Source organism: Callithrix jacchus, chromosome 21 (genome assembly GCF_049354715.1).
Source record: "Callithrix jacchus isolate 240 chromosome 21, calJac240_pri, whole genome shotgun sequence".
Lineage (NCBI taxonomy): Eukaryota > Metazoa > Chordata > Mammalia > Primates > Cebidae > Callithrix > Callithrix jacchus.
In genome coordinates this window covers 37,845,401-37,861,183 of record NC_133522.1, presented here as the reverse complement: position 1 = coordinate 37,861,183, position 15,783 = coordinate 37,845,401, and the positions used below count along the sequence as shown (strand labels likewise).

General features: G+C 36.0%; 1 protein-coding gene across 7 annotated transcripts in view; it reads left to right on the top strand.

Moving 5' to 3' along the window:
- The window catches only part of SCAF4 (SR-related CTD associated factor 4), a 62,430-nt gene that overhangs the window by 18,419 nt on the left and 28,228 nt on the right, over positions 1-15,783 (top strand). For all 7 annotated transcript variants that reach the window (XM_035283129.3, XM_035283127.3, XM_002761363.6 and 4 more), the window contains 6 exons: positions 6,220-6,303; positions 7,129-7,173; positions 8,964-9,125; positions 10,805-10,940; positions 11,264-11,406; positions 12,021-12,197. In XM_035283129.3, the coding sequence (XP_035139020.1) occupies positions 6,220-6,303; positions 7,129-7,173; positions 8,964-9,125; positions 10,805-10,940; positions 11,264-11,406; positions 12,021-12,197 (747 nt within the window). The remainder of the gene's footprint in view (positions 1-6,219; positions 6,304-7,128; positions 7,174-8,963; positions 9,126-10,804; positions 10,941-11,263; positions 11,407-12,020; positions 12,198-15,783) is intronic.

Below are 15,783 nucleotides of genomic sequence, written 5' to 3'. Positions count from 1 at the left end.
TAGAAACTAAGACATTTATTAAGCACAGTTGTCTTAGATGCTTTCATGTCATTTCATGCTATTAACAGTTTTATAAAGAAGGCAATCAGTATTTGTTTTAAAAATGGGAGAATCAGGCCGGACATGGTGGCTCACGCCTGTAATCCCAGCACTTCGGAAGGCTGAGCCAGGCAAATCACAAGGCCAGGAGTTAAAACCTGGGCAACATGGCAAAACCCCATCTCTACCAAAAATGCAAAAATTAGCTGGGCGTGGTGGTGCACATCTGTAATCCCAGCTACACAGGAGGCTGAGGCACAAGAATTGCTTTAACCTGGTGGGCAGAGGTTGCCGAGAGCAAAGATTGTGCCACTGCCCTCCAGTTTGAACAACAGAGTGAGACTGTCTGAAGAAAAAAAAAAAAAAGAATGGGCGAATCAAACTCAGAACTGGCAACAGTAGAGGGCCCATGTCTTACTAGAAATATTGGATGAGTCAGTATTCAGAAATAAGAATTTCTGAATGTATAACATGCTGGCTATTTAAAGCTGTCCCTCGTGCCCTAATATAAAATTGAGTTCTAAAACATAAAAACACTGCATTGATCTTTAGTCTCGAGAAATTGAAATTTGATCATTATTTTAATCATCTAAATAAATTATGCTGACAGTTTACCCCTAAGTTAGCACATTCAGTATTCTAGGGCCATTTACACACCAAAAAATTGACACTATTTTAGTAATTTATATCACCTCTAATTTGTTGCTTGGGTGCACACATCACTTCATACCTCTGTGCTGCTTATTTTATTAAAAAATTCTTGGGTCCAACCCCTCATAACAATTATATTAGTATATTACTTTCTAGTTTGGGTCTACATTGCATTTTATTTCTTTTTTACAACTTAACATGGCTGTGTAGTCATTTTTACTATTGGTACACTATTCTGGGCTAATATATTTGAAATAATTTCATTACTGTTAGGTACTAATTAAAAAGAATTCGAGTTTTGGGAAACAGTAGATTACAGATTGAATTCTACCACTTAATTAACTTTATGACTGAGCAGATTCTTGAACCTCAGTGCTATCATCTATGAAATGGAATTACAACATCTGCCTCACTTTAAAGGCTGTTATTATTTCTGTCCAAATGAGCAGTGTCAATGTACAGGCTTACCAGGAAAGTATATCAATTTATAACCTTTTTGTCAAAGTGCATCAGCATAATTTCTGGATTTCTGTGTCTGTCCAGTGAAGGCACAGGTATTGGGGAACTTTTTTGTCTTGCAAAAGGTGGAGATCCTTTGATGAATTTGTGCATTAAAGAAGTCAATAAAATATTAACAGCATTCATTGAGTGTTAAAAGGCGATTTTGCAAACCTCCAATTTTGAAACATCTGTATTTGCCTGTAGTGTTTTTCCTTGTAAATTATATCAAATGCAAATTCACAGTTTGAAATTTTCTTTAAAATGTTGGTAAAGGAGAATAAAAGTCATCTGAAAAGAAATGTCTGTGGGTGGGGTTGGCACATGCCTGTAGTTCTAGCTGCTGGGAAGGCTGAGATAGGAGGATCACTTGAATGAACTCTGGAGAGAGAGAAAGGGAAGGAGGGGAGGGGAGGGGAGTTATGGAAACTTTATGTTGCTAACAGATAGGATTTAAGGGTGAAAGCTTTGAAACATGATCCTGTCTCCTTTTTACATAACTCCTACTCAGCTTGCTACTTACTAAGCTGTCAGGTATTTGTTGAATTAATGACAAATGAGCCAAAAATGCATTTCTTCTTCCTTGCCTGCCACTCAATCTTTAACCAGTTGGAATTTGGAATCACTTTCAAAAACTGATATTACTTACATTCACCTAATTGCCAAACTAAATGAACAAGATTTGTTTTGCATCCTGATTAACCTCTTGTAGCATTTGGCTATGCCAGATGTCTTTAATTTCTATGATTCTACTTTGTCCCGGTGTTCATTTTTGCAGGTTTTTTCTCTGCTACATTGGAATATTTGATATATATGTGTAGTTGTTGTTGTTGTCGTTTGAGGGGAGACGGAGTCTCACTCTGTTGCCCAGGCTGGAATACAGTGGTGTGTTCTCAGCTCATTGCAGTCTCCGCCTCCTGAGTTCAAGCCATTCTCCTGCCTCAGCCTCCTGAGTTAGGGACTACAGGTGTATGCCACCATTCCTGGTTTATTTTTGTATTTTTAGTAGAGACGGGGTTTCACCATGTTGGTCATGCTCCTGACCTCAGGTGATCTGTCGTCCTTGGCTTCCCACAATACTGGGATTATAGGCGTGAGCCACCGCACCTGGCCTAGTGTATATGTTCTTGACTCCTTTCTTTCTTTAAGCTCTTTCTAACCCATCCTCATGGTTCTATAACCTTTCAGTTTCTAGCTTAGATCTCTCTTACACATTCAAGATCCATATTTCTTTCTCTGCCTGGATATTTGGTAGGCATCCCAAATTAAATTCAGTATGTTTCATTGTTATCCCTGAATCCAAACAGTGTACAACAAGCAGGCACAGATGCCTGCCTGGATTTCTTTTTTCCTTACATTTCCTATCATGGTTAATGGTCTCTGCACAAATTTAGTCTGTATGCAGTATTGTATCGGGTATGGGTATGTTGTTAGGGAATGTGAATCACAAATTTTAGTTCAGATCATAGCCTAGGCATCATCTAAAACAGATGTAAGCCTTTTTGAGTATCATCTCAAAACAGATGTAACAGATCTGCCTTAGTTAACATGATTAAGTAAAAACTACAACACACCACATCACCCAGCTAATTGCTACCTGATAAGTGCCCAAATGTTGGTTACCTCTTCTCTTCCCAAATAATCTTTTCTTTCTGGAATGTAATAATACTTTTCAGCTGTCTCAGATTATGGCACCTGACAGTTCTGGTCTTTTGCCTGAATGATGGTTATACTGTTATGTGGTATAGTCTATACTTTAATTTTTTAAATACATTATGATAATTTAAATAGAGACTATGGAGAAAGAAGTGCTTTTTGGGGCATTAGATGAATTTTATCTCTGGCTTAGGCTTTATTAAAATTTACTCTAAATGACCAGAAAAGTAGTTCTTACTGTTGCTTTTTTCTTTCTTTTTTTGCTGTGTCAATACCAGTAAGTCTTTATTTATTCCTTGTATTTTCCCAGGGAAAAGAGTCAGCATGTGTGTTACAAAATCATTAGAAAATGAGAAAGGAAGTACTTGGTACGGCAAAATCAATCATCAAATACACCCTCTCCCCCACCCGCCCGCAACCCCAGTGATGGGGATACCAGTGCCCAATGGGGCTAAGTCTCTTATAGTTCAGGAACGAGGGGAAGGGATCAGGAAAAGAATAGACAGGTACAGGGTTTCTTACCCACCCTGCCTCCCCATAAATTTAAGATTTCACACAAAGCTTTGATTTGTAGCAGTAAAGAGGGAGTCACATTTGTTCATCTTCTGTTAAACAGTCTTGTGGCTTGTACCTGCATAAACATTCCAGACTTCCTTGGATATACATTTAGATTCCTGACCAGCCTGGCCTCCTGACCATCCTGACTCTCTTGACTTTCTACATGGAAGGCCCCTTATTGCTTCTACTTTATGATTAAAGATTTAATCTATCCAAAATATAGATTAAATTATAATATTATAGATTGATCTATATTTAAATATATAGATTAATTATTTGGATAGATTTAATCTATCTAAAATAGAGCAATGTCTCAAGTATTTGGCGTGAATCATATCAAGAAGTGGCCTTGACTCAGGAGGTTGAGAACAAGGGCTGGTTTCTAGTTCCTTCAGGATTTTTCCATAAATTATTTAAGAGTTCTGGAGACAACCCAAGAATTAAATATGTGTGTGTATGTGTTTGTGGTTGCTCAGTCTTAAGATCCATGTCTGTCTGTCTGTGTGTGTGTGTGTGTGTGTGTGTGTGTGTGTGTGTGTGTTTCATCTTTCTCTGTGGTAAGGTATAGAAAAGAAAATAGAAAAATCATAAGAAACTGTCTTAATAGATTTTATAACATAGAGTATCCCTTTTATAAATGTATGCTACATATTATGCAGTGTTAATATTTTTTAGAATTTGTGTTTAAGTTGAAATATGTTAAATTTTTTTACTGGTTTATATAATTTTAAGGATTTACTATTTCTTTCCTTTTTTTTTTTTTTTGACAGAGTCTTGTTCTGTCGCCCGGGCTGGAATACAGTGGCACAATCTTGGCTCACTGCAACCTCTGCCTTCTGGGTTCAAATGATTCTTCTGCCTCAGTCTCCCAAGTAGCCGGGACTACAGACGTGTGCTACCACATCTGGCTAATTTTTGTATTTTTAGTAGAGATGGGGTTTGCCATGTTGGTCAGGCTGGTCTCAAACTCCTGACCTCAGGTGATCCATCCACCTCGGCCTCCCAAAGTGCTGGGATTACAGGCGTGAGCACCCGACCTACTATTTCTAATTGCCTTTCAGTTAGTGAGCATTTATTCTCAAAGAGAATTTTTTTACTACCTTGGTAAATGAAATAATGCAATGAAGAATCACAACTTTATTTAGAGAATCTCTTTATTAAAATGAATTCCTGTGATATTAATCCTAGTGTTTTTCCCATTTTCCGTATCTTATGGAAAAATTCTGTTATTTTCTGCTTACTTCATTATCTGGTTATTCTGCTTACTTCATTATATGGGTTATATTTCATTCCTTTTCTAAAATTGTTACTGATGTCTATGGTTTTCAAAAGTTGTGAAAATTGAATTCTTAGGATACCCTTCTAGGTGGGGCTATTTACTCTGAGAAAACACTTGTGTTGTAGGCTAGCCTGTTAGCTAGTGGTCTAGTAAAGGTTCATACCCTGGGGGTCCATATTTTGAATATTGGCATAAATGGGAAAAATGGAAATATGATACCATTGAAACTCATGAGTTTCATAATGTTGGGAATCTGAAACTTCACATAATATCTTTTGGAAGTCTCGGAAGTGTATGCTTATGATTAAACTAAACAAAAACAAGAATTTAAGAAGCTAGATATGTTTCTTAATGTCAGAGTTTTATCTTTATAATCCTCTATGGACTCTCCTTATGTTTTGGTTAGATTTAACTGTTTGGGGGAAGGAGTAAAAGTATGTGGTTAAGTCTCATTGAACCATCTGATGGCTGGGATTTACTGTTGTGAGATTTGTTAAATTTGGTTTTCCCCTATTTGTGGTTTTTTTTTGGAAACAAAGTCTTGCTGTGTTGCCCAGGCTGGAGTGCAGTGGTGCAATCTTGGCTCACTACAACTTCCATCTCCTGGGTTCAAGCAATTCTCATGCCTCTTGAGTAGCTGGGATTACAGGTGTGCACCACCATGCCCAGCTAATTTTGTATATTTAGTAGAGATGTTATAGGATATAAAAAGTAACCTCCCCATCTGTGGAATGTTAAGCTGACACCCAAGACAGTCAGAGCAATACAATATCCCACACTCTTCTGGTTGTACCAAAAAATAAAGGAAACAACCAGTGAATGATTTTACCTCTTAAAAAAAAAATTACACTTAAACAGTGGGAAGAAATGGGATTCCCTCCTTAAAAAATATTTCCAGACCAACTTGCATTTACAAAATATTTGTTAAAAATACTACTCTGGATTGTACGAGAGGGAAGACAGGGACTACTGATAAGACGTGGTATGTATTGAGTGGACTTGGCTTCTTTCTCTCTTGCTTCATCGGAGCCTGGACTCTCCTTGGTTTTAGTTTCTCCGTTTTCTGCAGGTAAATCTTTACTTTCTTGGTTAGCCACTTGAGCCTGTTTTCTCTTTGCTCCCCCTCCCTTTCCCTTTTGTTTGCACATTTTTGTCTGAGAATTTATCCTTCTCTGCTACCGTTTTTCAGCTTCATTTCCACTTTTGCAGAAGTAGGTTTAGCTGACAGCCATGCCGATTGTGTCTTGGGCTCTTCTTCACCACCCCTTCGCCACTTCTCTTTGCCAGAGCTGACCACCTTCTTGGGTACCATGGCAGTGGGGAGGGTGTGTGCTGGGTGCCTGCACACTAAGAGCCTTTGCAAAGCTGGGCTCCGTGGCCACTGCAGCTCCTCCCTCTGCCTGAGCTGCTAAGACGTCCTGATTGTATTTTCCAAGTGCTGATGCAGATAATGTAGGAAAGGTTGTTGTTTACTAGCCAAATAGTTAAATTTTTTATTTCAAAAGTTTTTTTAAGTTTTTCTTTTTTTGTCTTTTAAGCTCTTTTCGCTTATGGATATGAAACCTCCCATCTCTAGAGCCAAGATGATTCTCATCACTAAAGCTGCTATTAAAGCTATTAAGGTAATGATGACATAAATATAATCAATTTGAGAAATGTTATTGCAATTTTGAAAATACTACTTTTTTAAACTGGGAAGTTAACTTGTGAATTACTTTAGGCCTTAAATCAAAGAGCCCTAACCAGCCTTTGCTGAAGGTACATGTACGTGATAAGTGTATATTTGCATTGTAATGTACTGTTTCAAAGCAGTTTGGGTTTTTTGGAACGTGGAGAGTCAAGAGTCTCACTGTGTCACCCAGGCTGGAATGCAACGGCTCAATCTCAGCTCACTGCAACTTCCACCTCCTGGGTTCAAGTGATTCTCATGCCTCAGCCACCCAAGTAGCTGGGATTACAGGCGTGTGCCACCATGCCCAGCCTCAAAACAGTTTTTAAAATTTTCATTTATTCTATAAACCAACTATTTAGTTTGATTATTATTTAAAGAGAAAAGAAAATTTAAGCTCTGTGAAATTAAACGTCTAACCCAAAATCACACTTTAAAAAGTGACTTATTTTAGAAAAAGTGACATTGTTTAACTCTGATTCCATTGGTTTTGTCCCATCAGGTTGCCAAATATTCTGCTTTATGAAGGTTTATTGATTTAAAATTTAAGAAAAAAGATCTTCTGTTTGGGGGAATTTTTGTAGTTTTCTGTTTTTAGTTTTTATCTGATTTGTTTTTTAAGATTTAAAAAATTTTTTTATTATGAATTATTTCTCATGGTTCATTCAGTATTGATAATATTTAAATTGTACAGATTTCAAAGTTTTAAGTATTTTCTAATTAGAGAAAATATAGAATTATGTAAACTGAACAGTAATTTTCTTTTCATTCTTTTCAGCTTTATAAGCATGTAGTTCAAATAGTAGAAAAGTTCATCAAAAAGGTAACTATCTTTCATTATTACCTCATTTTAGTTACAATATGATTTGTAATTTACTTTTTAAATTTTAATTTGGATGCTTGTTTCTAAAGCCACTTCATAAAAAAGTAGTCACTAGAGGTTCTTTTTAATCACTAGAAATTTAAAAACAAATTTTTAGTAGTACTATTAATTGGTACTTCACTTACTGTGAACTTAACACTCAGCTCACATCAGTTTCTTATATGTGGGGCAGGACCTTTCCCTTAGCCTGAAGTGCTTGCTCTACCCTTTGCCCTGTCTACTGTTGAAGTTTAAACGTTTAACTCACCTTTGAGTATTTCAAATGAAATTACTTTGTAAACTTTTCCCATCAGAATAAAATTTTTTGAGTTATAGTTGTCTGTTATTTTTAACTGTGTGATTAGCACACATCTGTCTTAGTTGAAAATTGAGAACAGACACTTGGACATCTTTGTCTTAACTTCTGACCTAGAGCTGTGACATGTAATACCTACTATTCAGTGTTTATAAAAATGTCTCTAATCTATGGCCTTTGTATACTGGCTTAGTTATAGTAGTTAAAGCTCCAATAGACCCAAAAAATGGTTAGTAGAGGCCAGGCGTGGTGGCTCATGCCTGTAATCCCAGCACTTTGGGAGGCCGAGGTAGGCAGATTACAAGGTCAGGAGTTCGAGACCAGCCCAACCAACATGGTGAAATCCTGTCTCTATTGAACATACATAGCTGGGCATGGTGGTGCATGCCTGTAATCCCAGCAGCTTGGGAGGCTAAGGCAGGAGAATTGCTTAGACCCAGGAGGCAGAGGTTGTGGTGAATGAAGATTGTGCCATTGTACTCCAGCTTGGGTAACAGAGCAAGACGCCGTCTCAAAAAAAAAAAAAAAAACTGGTTAGTAGAAGCTTTGCATAGTAGAACATCAAAGACAAATAAAATGGAAAAAATTACCTACAGGCATTGCCTCCAAATTACTGCAATATTTATTAATACATTTGGATCTATTATTTATGTACATGTACATTTATAAATGTAAAAATTGATATAATACTGATTGTTAGCCTGCTTTTCCCGCTGAGCTGATCATAAACATTGGCAAAATACTCCTCTCTATGGTTGTTACCGTGATGCACTTAGCCATTTTCCGAGTTGTTAGACCTAATTTCCTTTTTTTTGGCATAAACTCCTAGATGTAGAATTGGTGGATTAAATAAGACCTTGGTTTTATTGCTAAATTACCTTTGATAAAGAGTTATACTTTTTTGTACTACAAAAACAGACACCTACATATATTACCACCAGAAATATATGTAGTTGTCTGTTATTCTGCTGTTGTCAGTTTGATTAGCCAAAAACACCTTCTTTTTAATTTTAATTTATCTGGTACTATACTTTAATAGAATTAAAATTGATATGTTAAAAAATGTTAATTTTGAAAGGTTAAAATTATCTTTTTGAGCAGGGTGAATTGTAGAGACTATTATAATAAGTGAATTTGTATGGGACTGGCTTAAGGATTGGTAAAGTAATGTTGATTCTGGGACATTGGGTGTGGGGAGGCAGAGAAAGAAGAGTAAAATCTTGGGGGTCAGTAGTATCAAGAGAATAGAATGGTAGTTCTGTATAGACATGGGAGATTTGACAAGTTAGCCATTTAGAGAGCTGAAACATTCAAGTCGTTTTTAACCAAAAGCAGTCATTGGATGGATATATAAAGTTTCATAAAGGTGAAATTAATGGGTGTCAAACTGTAACTTTGCTTTTTCTGTACTGATTTTACATCTTTATCCTTGCAGTGTAAACCAGAATACAAGGTTCCTGGATTATATGTAATTGACTCAATTGTTCGACAGTCTCGTCATCAGTTTGGAACTGATAAAGATGTTTTTGGGCCAAGATTCTCTAAAAACATAACTGCCACATTCCAATATTTATATCTTTGTCCATCTGAAGATAAGGTATAATTTTTAAACTAAAACTTGTATTCTTTATTTAAAAAATTAATATTTTACATGTATGTTAGATATTTGGAGCCTACTGTATTCCTGAATGAGATTTTTGTGTAGCGATGCCTGTGAGCTTGAAACAAAACCCAGTTTTTTTTCAGTGGCCATTTCATATTCATCTGTTTTCTTACAAAGTTCTTCAGAGATACAGTCATACTGTTGAAATATGAAAGGAGCAAAATTTATAGAATCAAAGAATGTGATAGCAGTTGTCAGGGACTAGGGATAAGGGTAACAGCAGGAGCTGCTAATCAGTAGGTATGACATTTCAATTAAGCAAGATGAATAGATTATAGATATCTACTGAACAACATTGTACCTATAGTTAACGATTATTGTACACTTAAAGATTTGCTAAGTGGGTAGATCTCATGTTAAAGTGTTCTTACCACAGTAAAGTAAAATCTTTTAAAAATAATATGAAAGGAGCATCATCTTGCTTTATCATTGGAAAGATGCGCTTATGTAGTTGAGTGATGAAGAAATTCTGCAGTAGAAAAAGGCAGCGATCATCTTATTATTCCAGAAAGAAAGGGCCAATAATTCATGTTCTTTCCCAACATAGAGGTACTGCAGCTTAAGTGGTATTCATTAGCAGTCAGACTGCTGTATTTAATTCCTTACGTATACAGTTGGCTTTACAACATACTACATAAAAGTAGAAAAACATTATAGATATAGTAACTGGCTATAAATAGGGGAAATTATACTAGTAAACATACTCGGAATAATGAAGAACAGAGACATTTACCATAAACAGTGTATAAATTTGAGTGCCATAGATGGCTGTTTTTATATTGGAAGAGTGCACTTGTGGGAAAATACACCGAAAACCAAGATGATTCCTTGAGTAAGGGTGAAAGTTACACCCATGAATAACACATCTTCTTTGGATCGCCTTCATATTTACTTGGCCACATAAGTTAAATTTTGATTACAGGCCAGTTTCTTAAATATTTTAGCTTTTACAATAATTCTGAAAAAATTCTCCTTTACTTCATTTAATTTTTTAAGATAGTTTTTTTTTTTTTTTGGTCAGTGATAGAGATTCTTTAACTGTAAGTAAAAATAAAATGAAAATGTCAAATAATAAATTTCTTGTCTGGGTCTGTAGTCCGTCTCTGTGCCTTACTCTAGATTATACCACTGTAGAAAGACTAATTAGAGTACATTGTTTTTGTTTTTTGAGATGGAGTCTTGTTCTTGTTGCCCAGGCTGGAGTGCAGTGGTACAATCTTGGCTCACCACAGCCTCTGTCTTCCAAGTTCAAGCAATTCTCCTGCGTCAGCCTCCCGAGTAGCTGGGATTACAGGCATGTGCCACCAGGCCCAGCAAATTTTTTTTTGCATTTTTAGTAGAGATGGGGATTTTCCACATTGGTCAGGTTGGTCTCCCTCAGGTCATCCACTTGCCTCGGCCTCCCAAAGTGCTGGGATTATAGGTGTGAGCCACTGTGCCCAGCAATTAAAGAGGTTTAACCAGGTTTTAATTCTGATTTTTTCCCCCTCATTTCTGAAACACACATAGTATGGAAATATTAGCCTAGGGACTTTTCCTCTTTTTTTGTAAGAGCATAATAGGTTATTTATGCAAATATTTATTGTATATTTTTGTTTCTTCATGCATAACAGAGTAAAATAGTTCGTGTGCTGAACCTTTGGCAAAAAAATGGAGTGTTCAAAATTGAAATCATTCAACCTCTTTTGGACATGGCAGCAGGAACCAGTAATGCGGCCCCAGTAGCAGAAAATGTTACCAATAATGAAGGTATGGTCAAATGTATTTGTAAGCTTGCACAATGACATATTTGCACATAAAAGAGTCAGAGTTTACCTGTATTGATGGAATTTTTCTGTAAGAAAGAAACTTGAGTTTACATCTTGGAAGGTGTGATTTTCTTTCCATAATTCCTATTTATAAAAAAAAGTCTGCTCTTCTGTTAGTTGTTATAGTATAAACTCTAGTGCCGCAATCTATATATTTTATACTGTGTTAAACTGGATAAAATTTTGTTTTAGTGAAGAAGCTTAATTAGGAAAACTTGTAGGTTAACAGTTTTTTTTAGGCCTTAATGCCCTTTTCTTTCTTAGGATCACCTCCACCTCCAGTAAAAGTTTCTTCTGAACCACCCCAACAAGCCACTCCAAACTCTGTCCCAACTGTACCACAGTTGCCCAGCTCTGATGCTTTTGCTGCTGTGGCTCAGCTGTTTCAGACAACTCAAGGCCAACAGGTAAAGTGTCTAGTCAAAGGTGAAATTGTTTACAGGACTAGGTACTCTTGTGACCTATTGTTTTCCATTTTTCACTAATAACCACATTCAGAGGAGAAAATACATCTGCTTTTCAGCTAGAAAAGCCTTCATAAGAGAAGTAATGATGTAGGAATAATAGGGAAAATGTGAAAGTGGTGAACAAGGAAACAGCACACTTGGAAATGGCAGTAACTCTTTGAAGAGGGCTTCAGAACTGCTAAGTGGCTTTTGTTGGTGCTCACAATTCTAGCATTTCTGATGGATTTCAAAATTATTTGTAATGGACAATTTTTCCAGTTTTCTAGAAAACTTTTGCTTACCTTGTTTACAATTTAGTGTATTTTCTCTTCTCTTCAACCATCTTGTATCATTGACATTGTCAGCATACATTTTTTAACCTTAAGCAACGCACATTGTACTTGGGTTGAATTCATTCATTCACAACAAATTTAACCATTAGTAAAAGGATTTTTTTCCCAATTTATTCTGTGCCTATGCTATTTTGAATCACTTTTTTTTTTTTTAAGTAAATTAACTTTTGATATTATGATTATACTTTGTTGTGTGATTTACTGGTTTTCCCACTCTTTAAGCTTCAGCAGATCCTTCAGACTTTTCAACAGCCTCCAAAACCACAGTCTCCTGCCCTTGACAATGCTGTGATGGCTCAGGTTCAGGCTATCACAGCTCAGTTAAAGACAACTCCTACACAACCATCTGAACAAAAAGCTGCTTTCCCCCCACCTGAACAGAAAACTGCATTTGACAAGGTACATTTCTCTCACATAACGCAGCCCACTGTTTATATCACTCAACTTAAATTATGGAAGTTATCCCTCCTGTGGATTGTTCATTTTGTTGTTTTCTGATTTGAGAGATTGTCCCCCTCAACATCAAAACATCGATTATTTTCCCTGGTTTTAAATGTGATACGTGCTCACTGCAAAAATTTTCAGGGTTTGAAACTGAATTTGCTAGTGTAAAATGAAAAAAGTAAAAAAAAATTTAGGGAGTAAAGGAAATAGAAAATTCTTTATTAACCCACACTTGGGGCTTATTATATAACATTTTGCCTTATGTGTTTTCACAATTAATTTCCTACAGATATATATGCTTTCCTTTTATTTATTCACTTATTTTTGAGGTGGAGTCTCATTCTGTTGTCCAGGCTGGAATGCAATGGCGTGATCTCAGATCACTGCAACCTCCACCCACTGGATTCTCCTGACTTAGCCTCCCAAGTAGCTGGGATTACAGGCACCTGCCACCACAGCTAATTTTTATATTTTTAGTAGAGATGGGATTTCATCATCTTGACCAGGCTAGTCTTGAACTTCTGACTTCATGATCCGCCCACCTCACCCTCTCAAAGTGCTGGGATTACAGGCATGAGCCACTGCACCTGGCTGCTTTTCTTTAATTGATTGTCATACGTATCCACTTGTTTTGGTGTTAATACTTTTATGTCTTTGTTGTTGTTGTTGTTGTTAAGATTAATAGTGGATTTAGATCTACATTTTTACTGAATGCATGTAATACATAGTATTTCACTTCATGGGTACATTATAGTTTTGCCATTCCACTGCTAGTAGACATTCAAATTGCTTTCAGTTTTTTGCTGTTAAAAAAAACCTGATGGTTGAGTGTGGCGACTCATGCCTGTAGTCCCAACACTTCAAGAGGTTGTGGAGGGAGGATCTCATAAGCTCAGTAGTTTGAGACCAGCCTGGGCAACATAGTGAGACCCCAGCTGTATGTATCTATTTTTAATATATATATGTATGTTTTAATAATATGTAGGTATTATTCTTAATAATATATAAAAATTAAATATTTTTAATGTTTGTGTAATTATGTATTTTATTATTATTAAGTTTCAGTTACCATATATGTAATAACAGGGTTTGGTAACCAGCTGGGCATGGTGGCATGCACTTGTAGCCCTAGCTACTCAGGATGCTGAGGTGGGAAGATGGCTTGGGCCCAGGAATTCAAAGCTGCAGTAAGCCATGATTGTGCTACTGCGCTACATCCTGGGCTACAGAATGAGATCCTGTCTCTAAAAGACAAGCAACAAAAAAGAGAATTTGAGTTGGGTCATTGTCTTTCAGCTGCTCTTTTGGGCCTATGGTTTCTTAGGCATGTATTAGAAGCTGCCACTAACAGCTCAGAGCTTCTCATTGAAATTTATTCCTAACAGCTTCACTCTTATCTGTTTTATTTGGTTTATGGCTTTATAAAACATTTCACTTTTCACTGCAAAAAAAACTCAAAAGTTTGTAAATCAGGACTGATGCCTTTGGTTTCATCATATCTAAAATTTCTGATTCTTTCCAACATCCTAATTATAAAAACAGAAGGACTTTATTGCCCATAGTCTAAATTAAAAATCTATGTAGTAAATACCAGTTTTCATTATATCTTAGTGATTTATGAGTGATGACTGATTAAATGAAAGTTGGATAAATTTTTTTGAGTAAAGAAATATATGCTTGTAGAAAAATATGGAAAGTTATAAAATGAAAAAGGAAGGAATTCCACACTATAGGTTTGGGCAGATTTGCTGTATATTCTTGCACACCTATTTACGTGCACATATGAACATAAACTCATATATTTGGTTTTATTAGTTTTTTTTTTTGTCTTATGTCATAATTAGGAAAACTCTTCATTTGTATTAAAAAAGAATTCTGTATTGTAGTAGGGGTTTTTTTACGTTTGTTTTGTCCCTCTGGAATTTTTAGAATATGGTTCAAGACAGTGAAATCTTTATGTTTTTGAAAATATCCGGTTCTCCCTCGCTGCTTTTTCATACACTGAATTCCCGTATGTTTCTATGTCTCATTTCTGGACACTGTTCTATCCCACTAATATATTTATTTCTGCATCATAGTAATTCTTGTAACAGACTCTTTGATTTCTTGGTGTCCTGTCTCTGCCCATCCCACTTATTCTTTTTCAAACTTTCTTCATTTATCATGAAGTGTATTAGGAGTCCCCAGAGAAATAGAACCAGTAATTGTATCTACATCTGCATCTGTCTGTCTAGATTAAAAGAATGAAAGATTTATCTTAAGCAACTGGCTCACACAATTGCGGGGGGGGCGGCTAGTGAATTTGAAATTTGTAGGGCAGGTCAGCAGGCTGGAAATTCAGAAGGAGACACTGAAGGTCTGAGTCTGAATTTGCAGGTTAGAAACTCAGGCCAGGGTTTCTCTGTTGCAATGTTGAGGATAATTCCTTCTTCAGGAAACCTCAATTCTTATTCTTAATGCCTTTAACTGATTGATTGAGGCCCACTCATTATCAAGGTTAATCTGCTTTACTCAGAGTCTATTGATTTAAATGTTACTCCCATCTAAAAAATACCTTCAAAGCAACATCTAGGTTAGTGTTTCACCAGACAGCTGGGCACTGCATAACCTAGGCAGGTTGACACAGAAAATTAACCATCACAGCATACTTTTACAAACGAAGTGGAAAATTCTATACATTTCTGTGTCAATGTATAGAATGCTTTGAATTTACAGGTAAATTTAGGAAAAGCCATGATAATGAGCATCTTTCTCTTATTAATGTGAATTGTAATTCCTCTATATTTAACTTTAAGTGGATTGCCCATAAGTTTAGAAAAAGTAATGATGTGCTTTTCCTTTGGCTAAAAAGGTCTGTTTCAGTCTACTAACTGGAAATAATTTTGTCTGTTTCAGCTACTTTATAGATCCTCAGTTTCATAAAAAGCAACTAAAATTTCTTTTTGGATAGACCCCATGTTAATTTTTTAATTGCTTTATATAGTTTTTTCAGAGCAATGTTCTTCAAACTTTAAAGAACATGTTAATATGTAATAATCTGTAAAGATCATAGGTTTTGTTTTTTGTAGGCAACTTTGACCAGATTTTAATTTTGGCTCCAATTACTTACAGACTGTCCTGTTGTTGAATTAATGTTTAGTGTTCAGTAGTGTGAAATAAAGATGGTAGTAAAAATATTTTATTGTTGCCATGAAGGTTAAATAAAAATGTATATAAAACAGCAAGGTGCCAGGGCTATGGTTTCTGTTCAGAAAATACTAACTTGCTCATTTGTAAGAACTACTCACTTGGCCTAGAACTACAAAGAAAGAAACAAAAGTCAGTTCTATCCCAAAACACTCTTCACACTTAGTTTAGTCCTAGGTACTGTGTTGTCTAAGGAGGAAACTTTCATTACTGATTTAAAAATTTGTTGTTCAGTAAAGCAAAACCAGAATCTCTAGGCCAAACTATTACAGAATGACACAAGTTTAGGGATTTAAGGTTGAAGTCCATGAGCAGAATGGACACAGCTTGAAAGGAAAAATTGCTTATTGAAAGC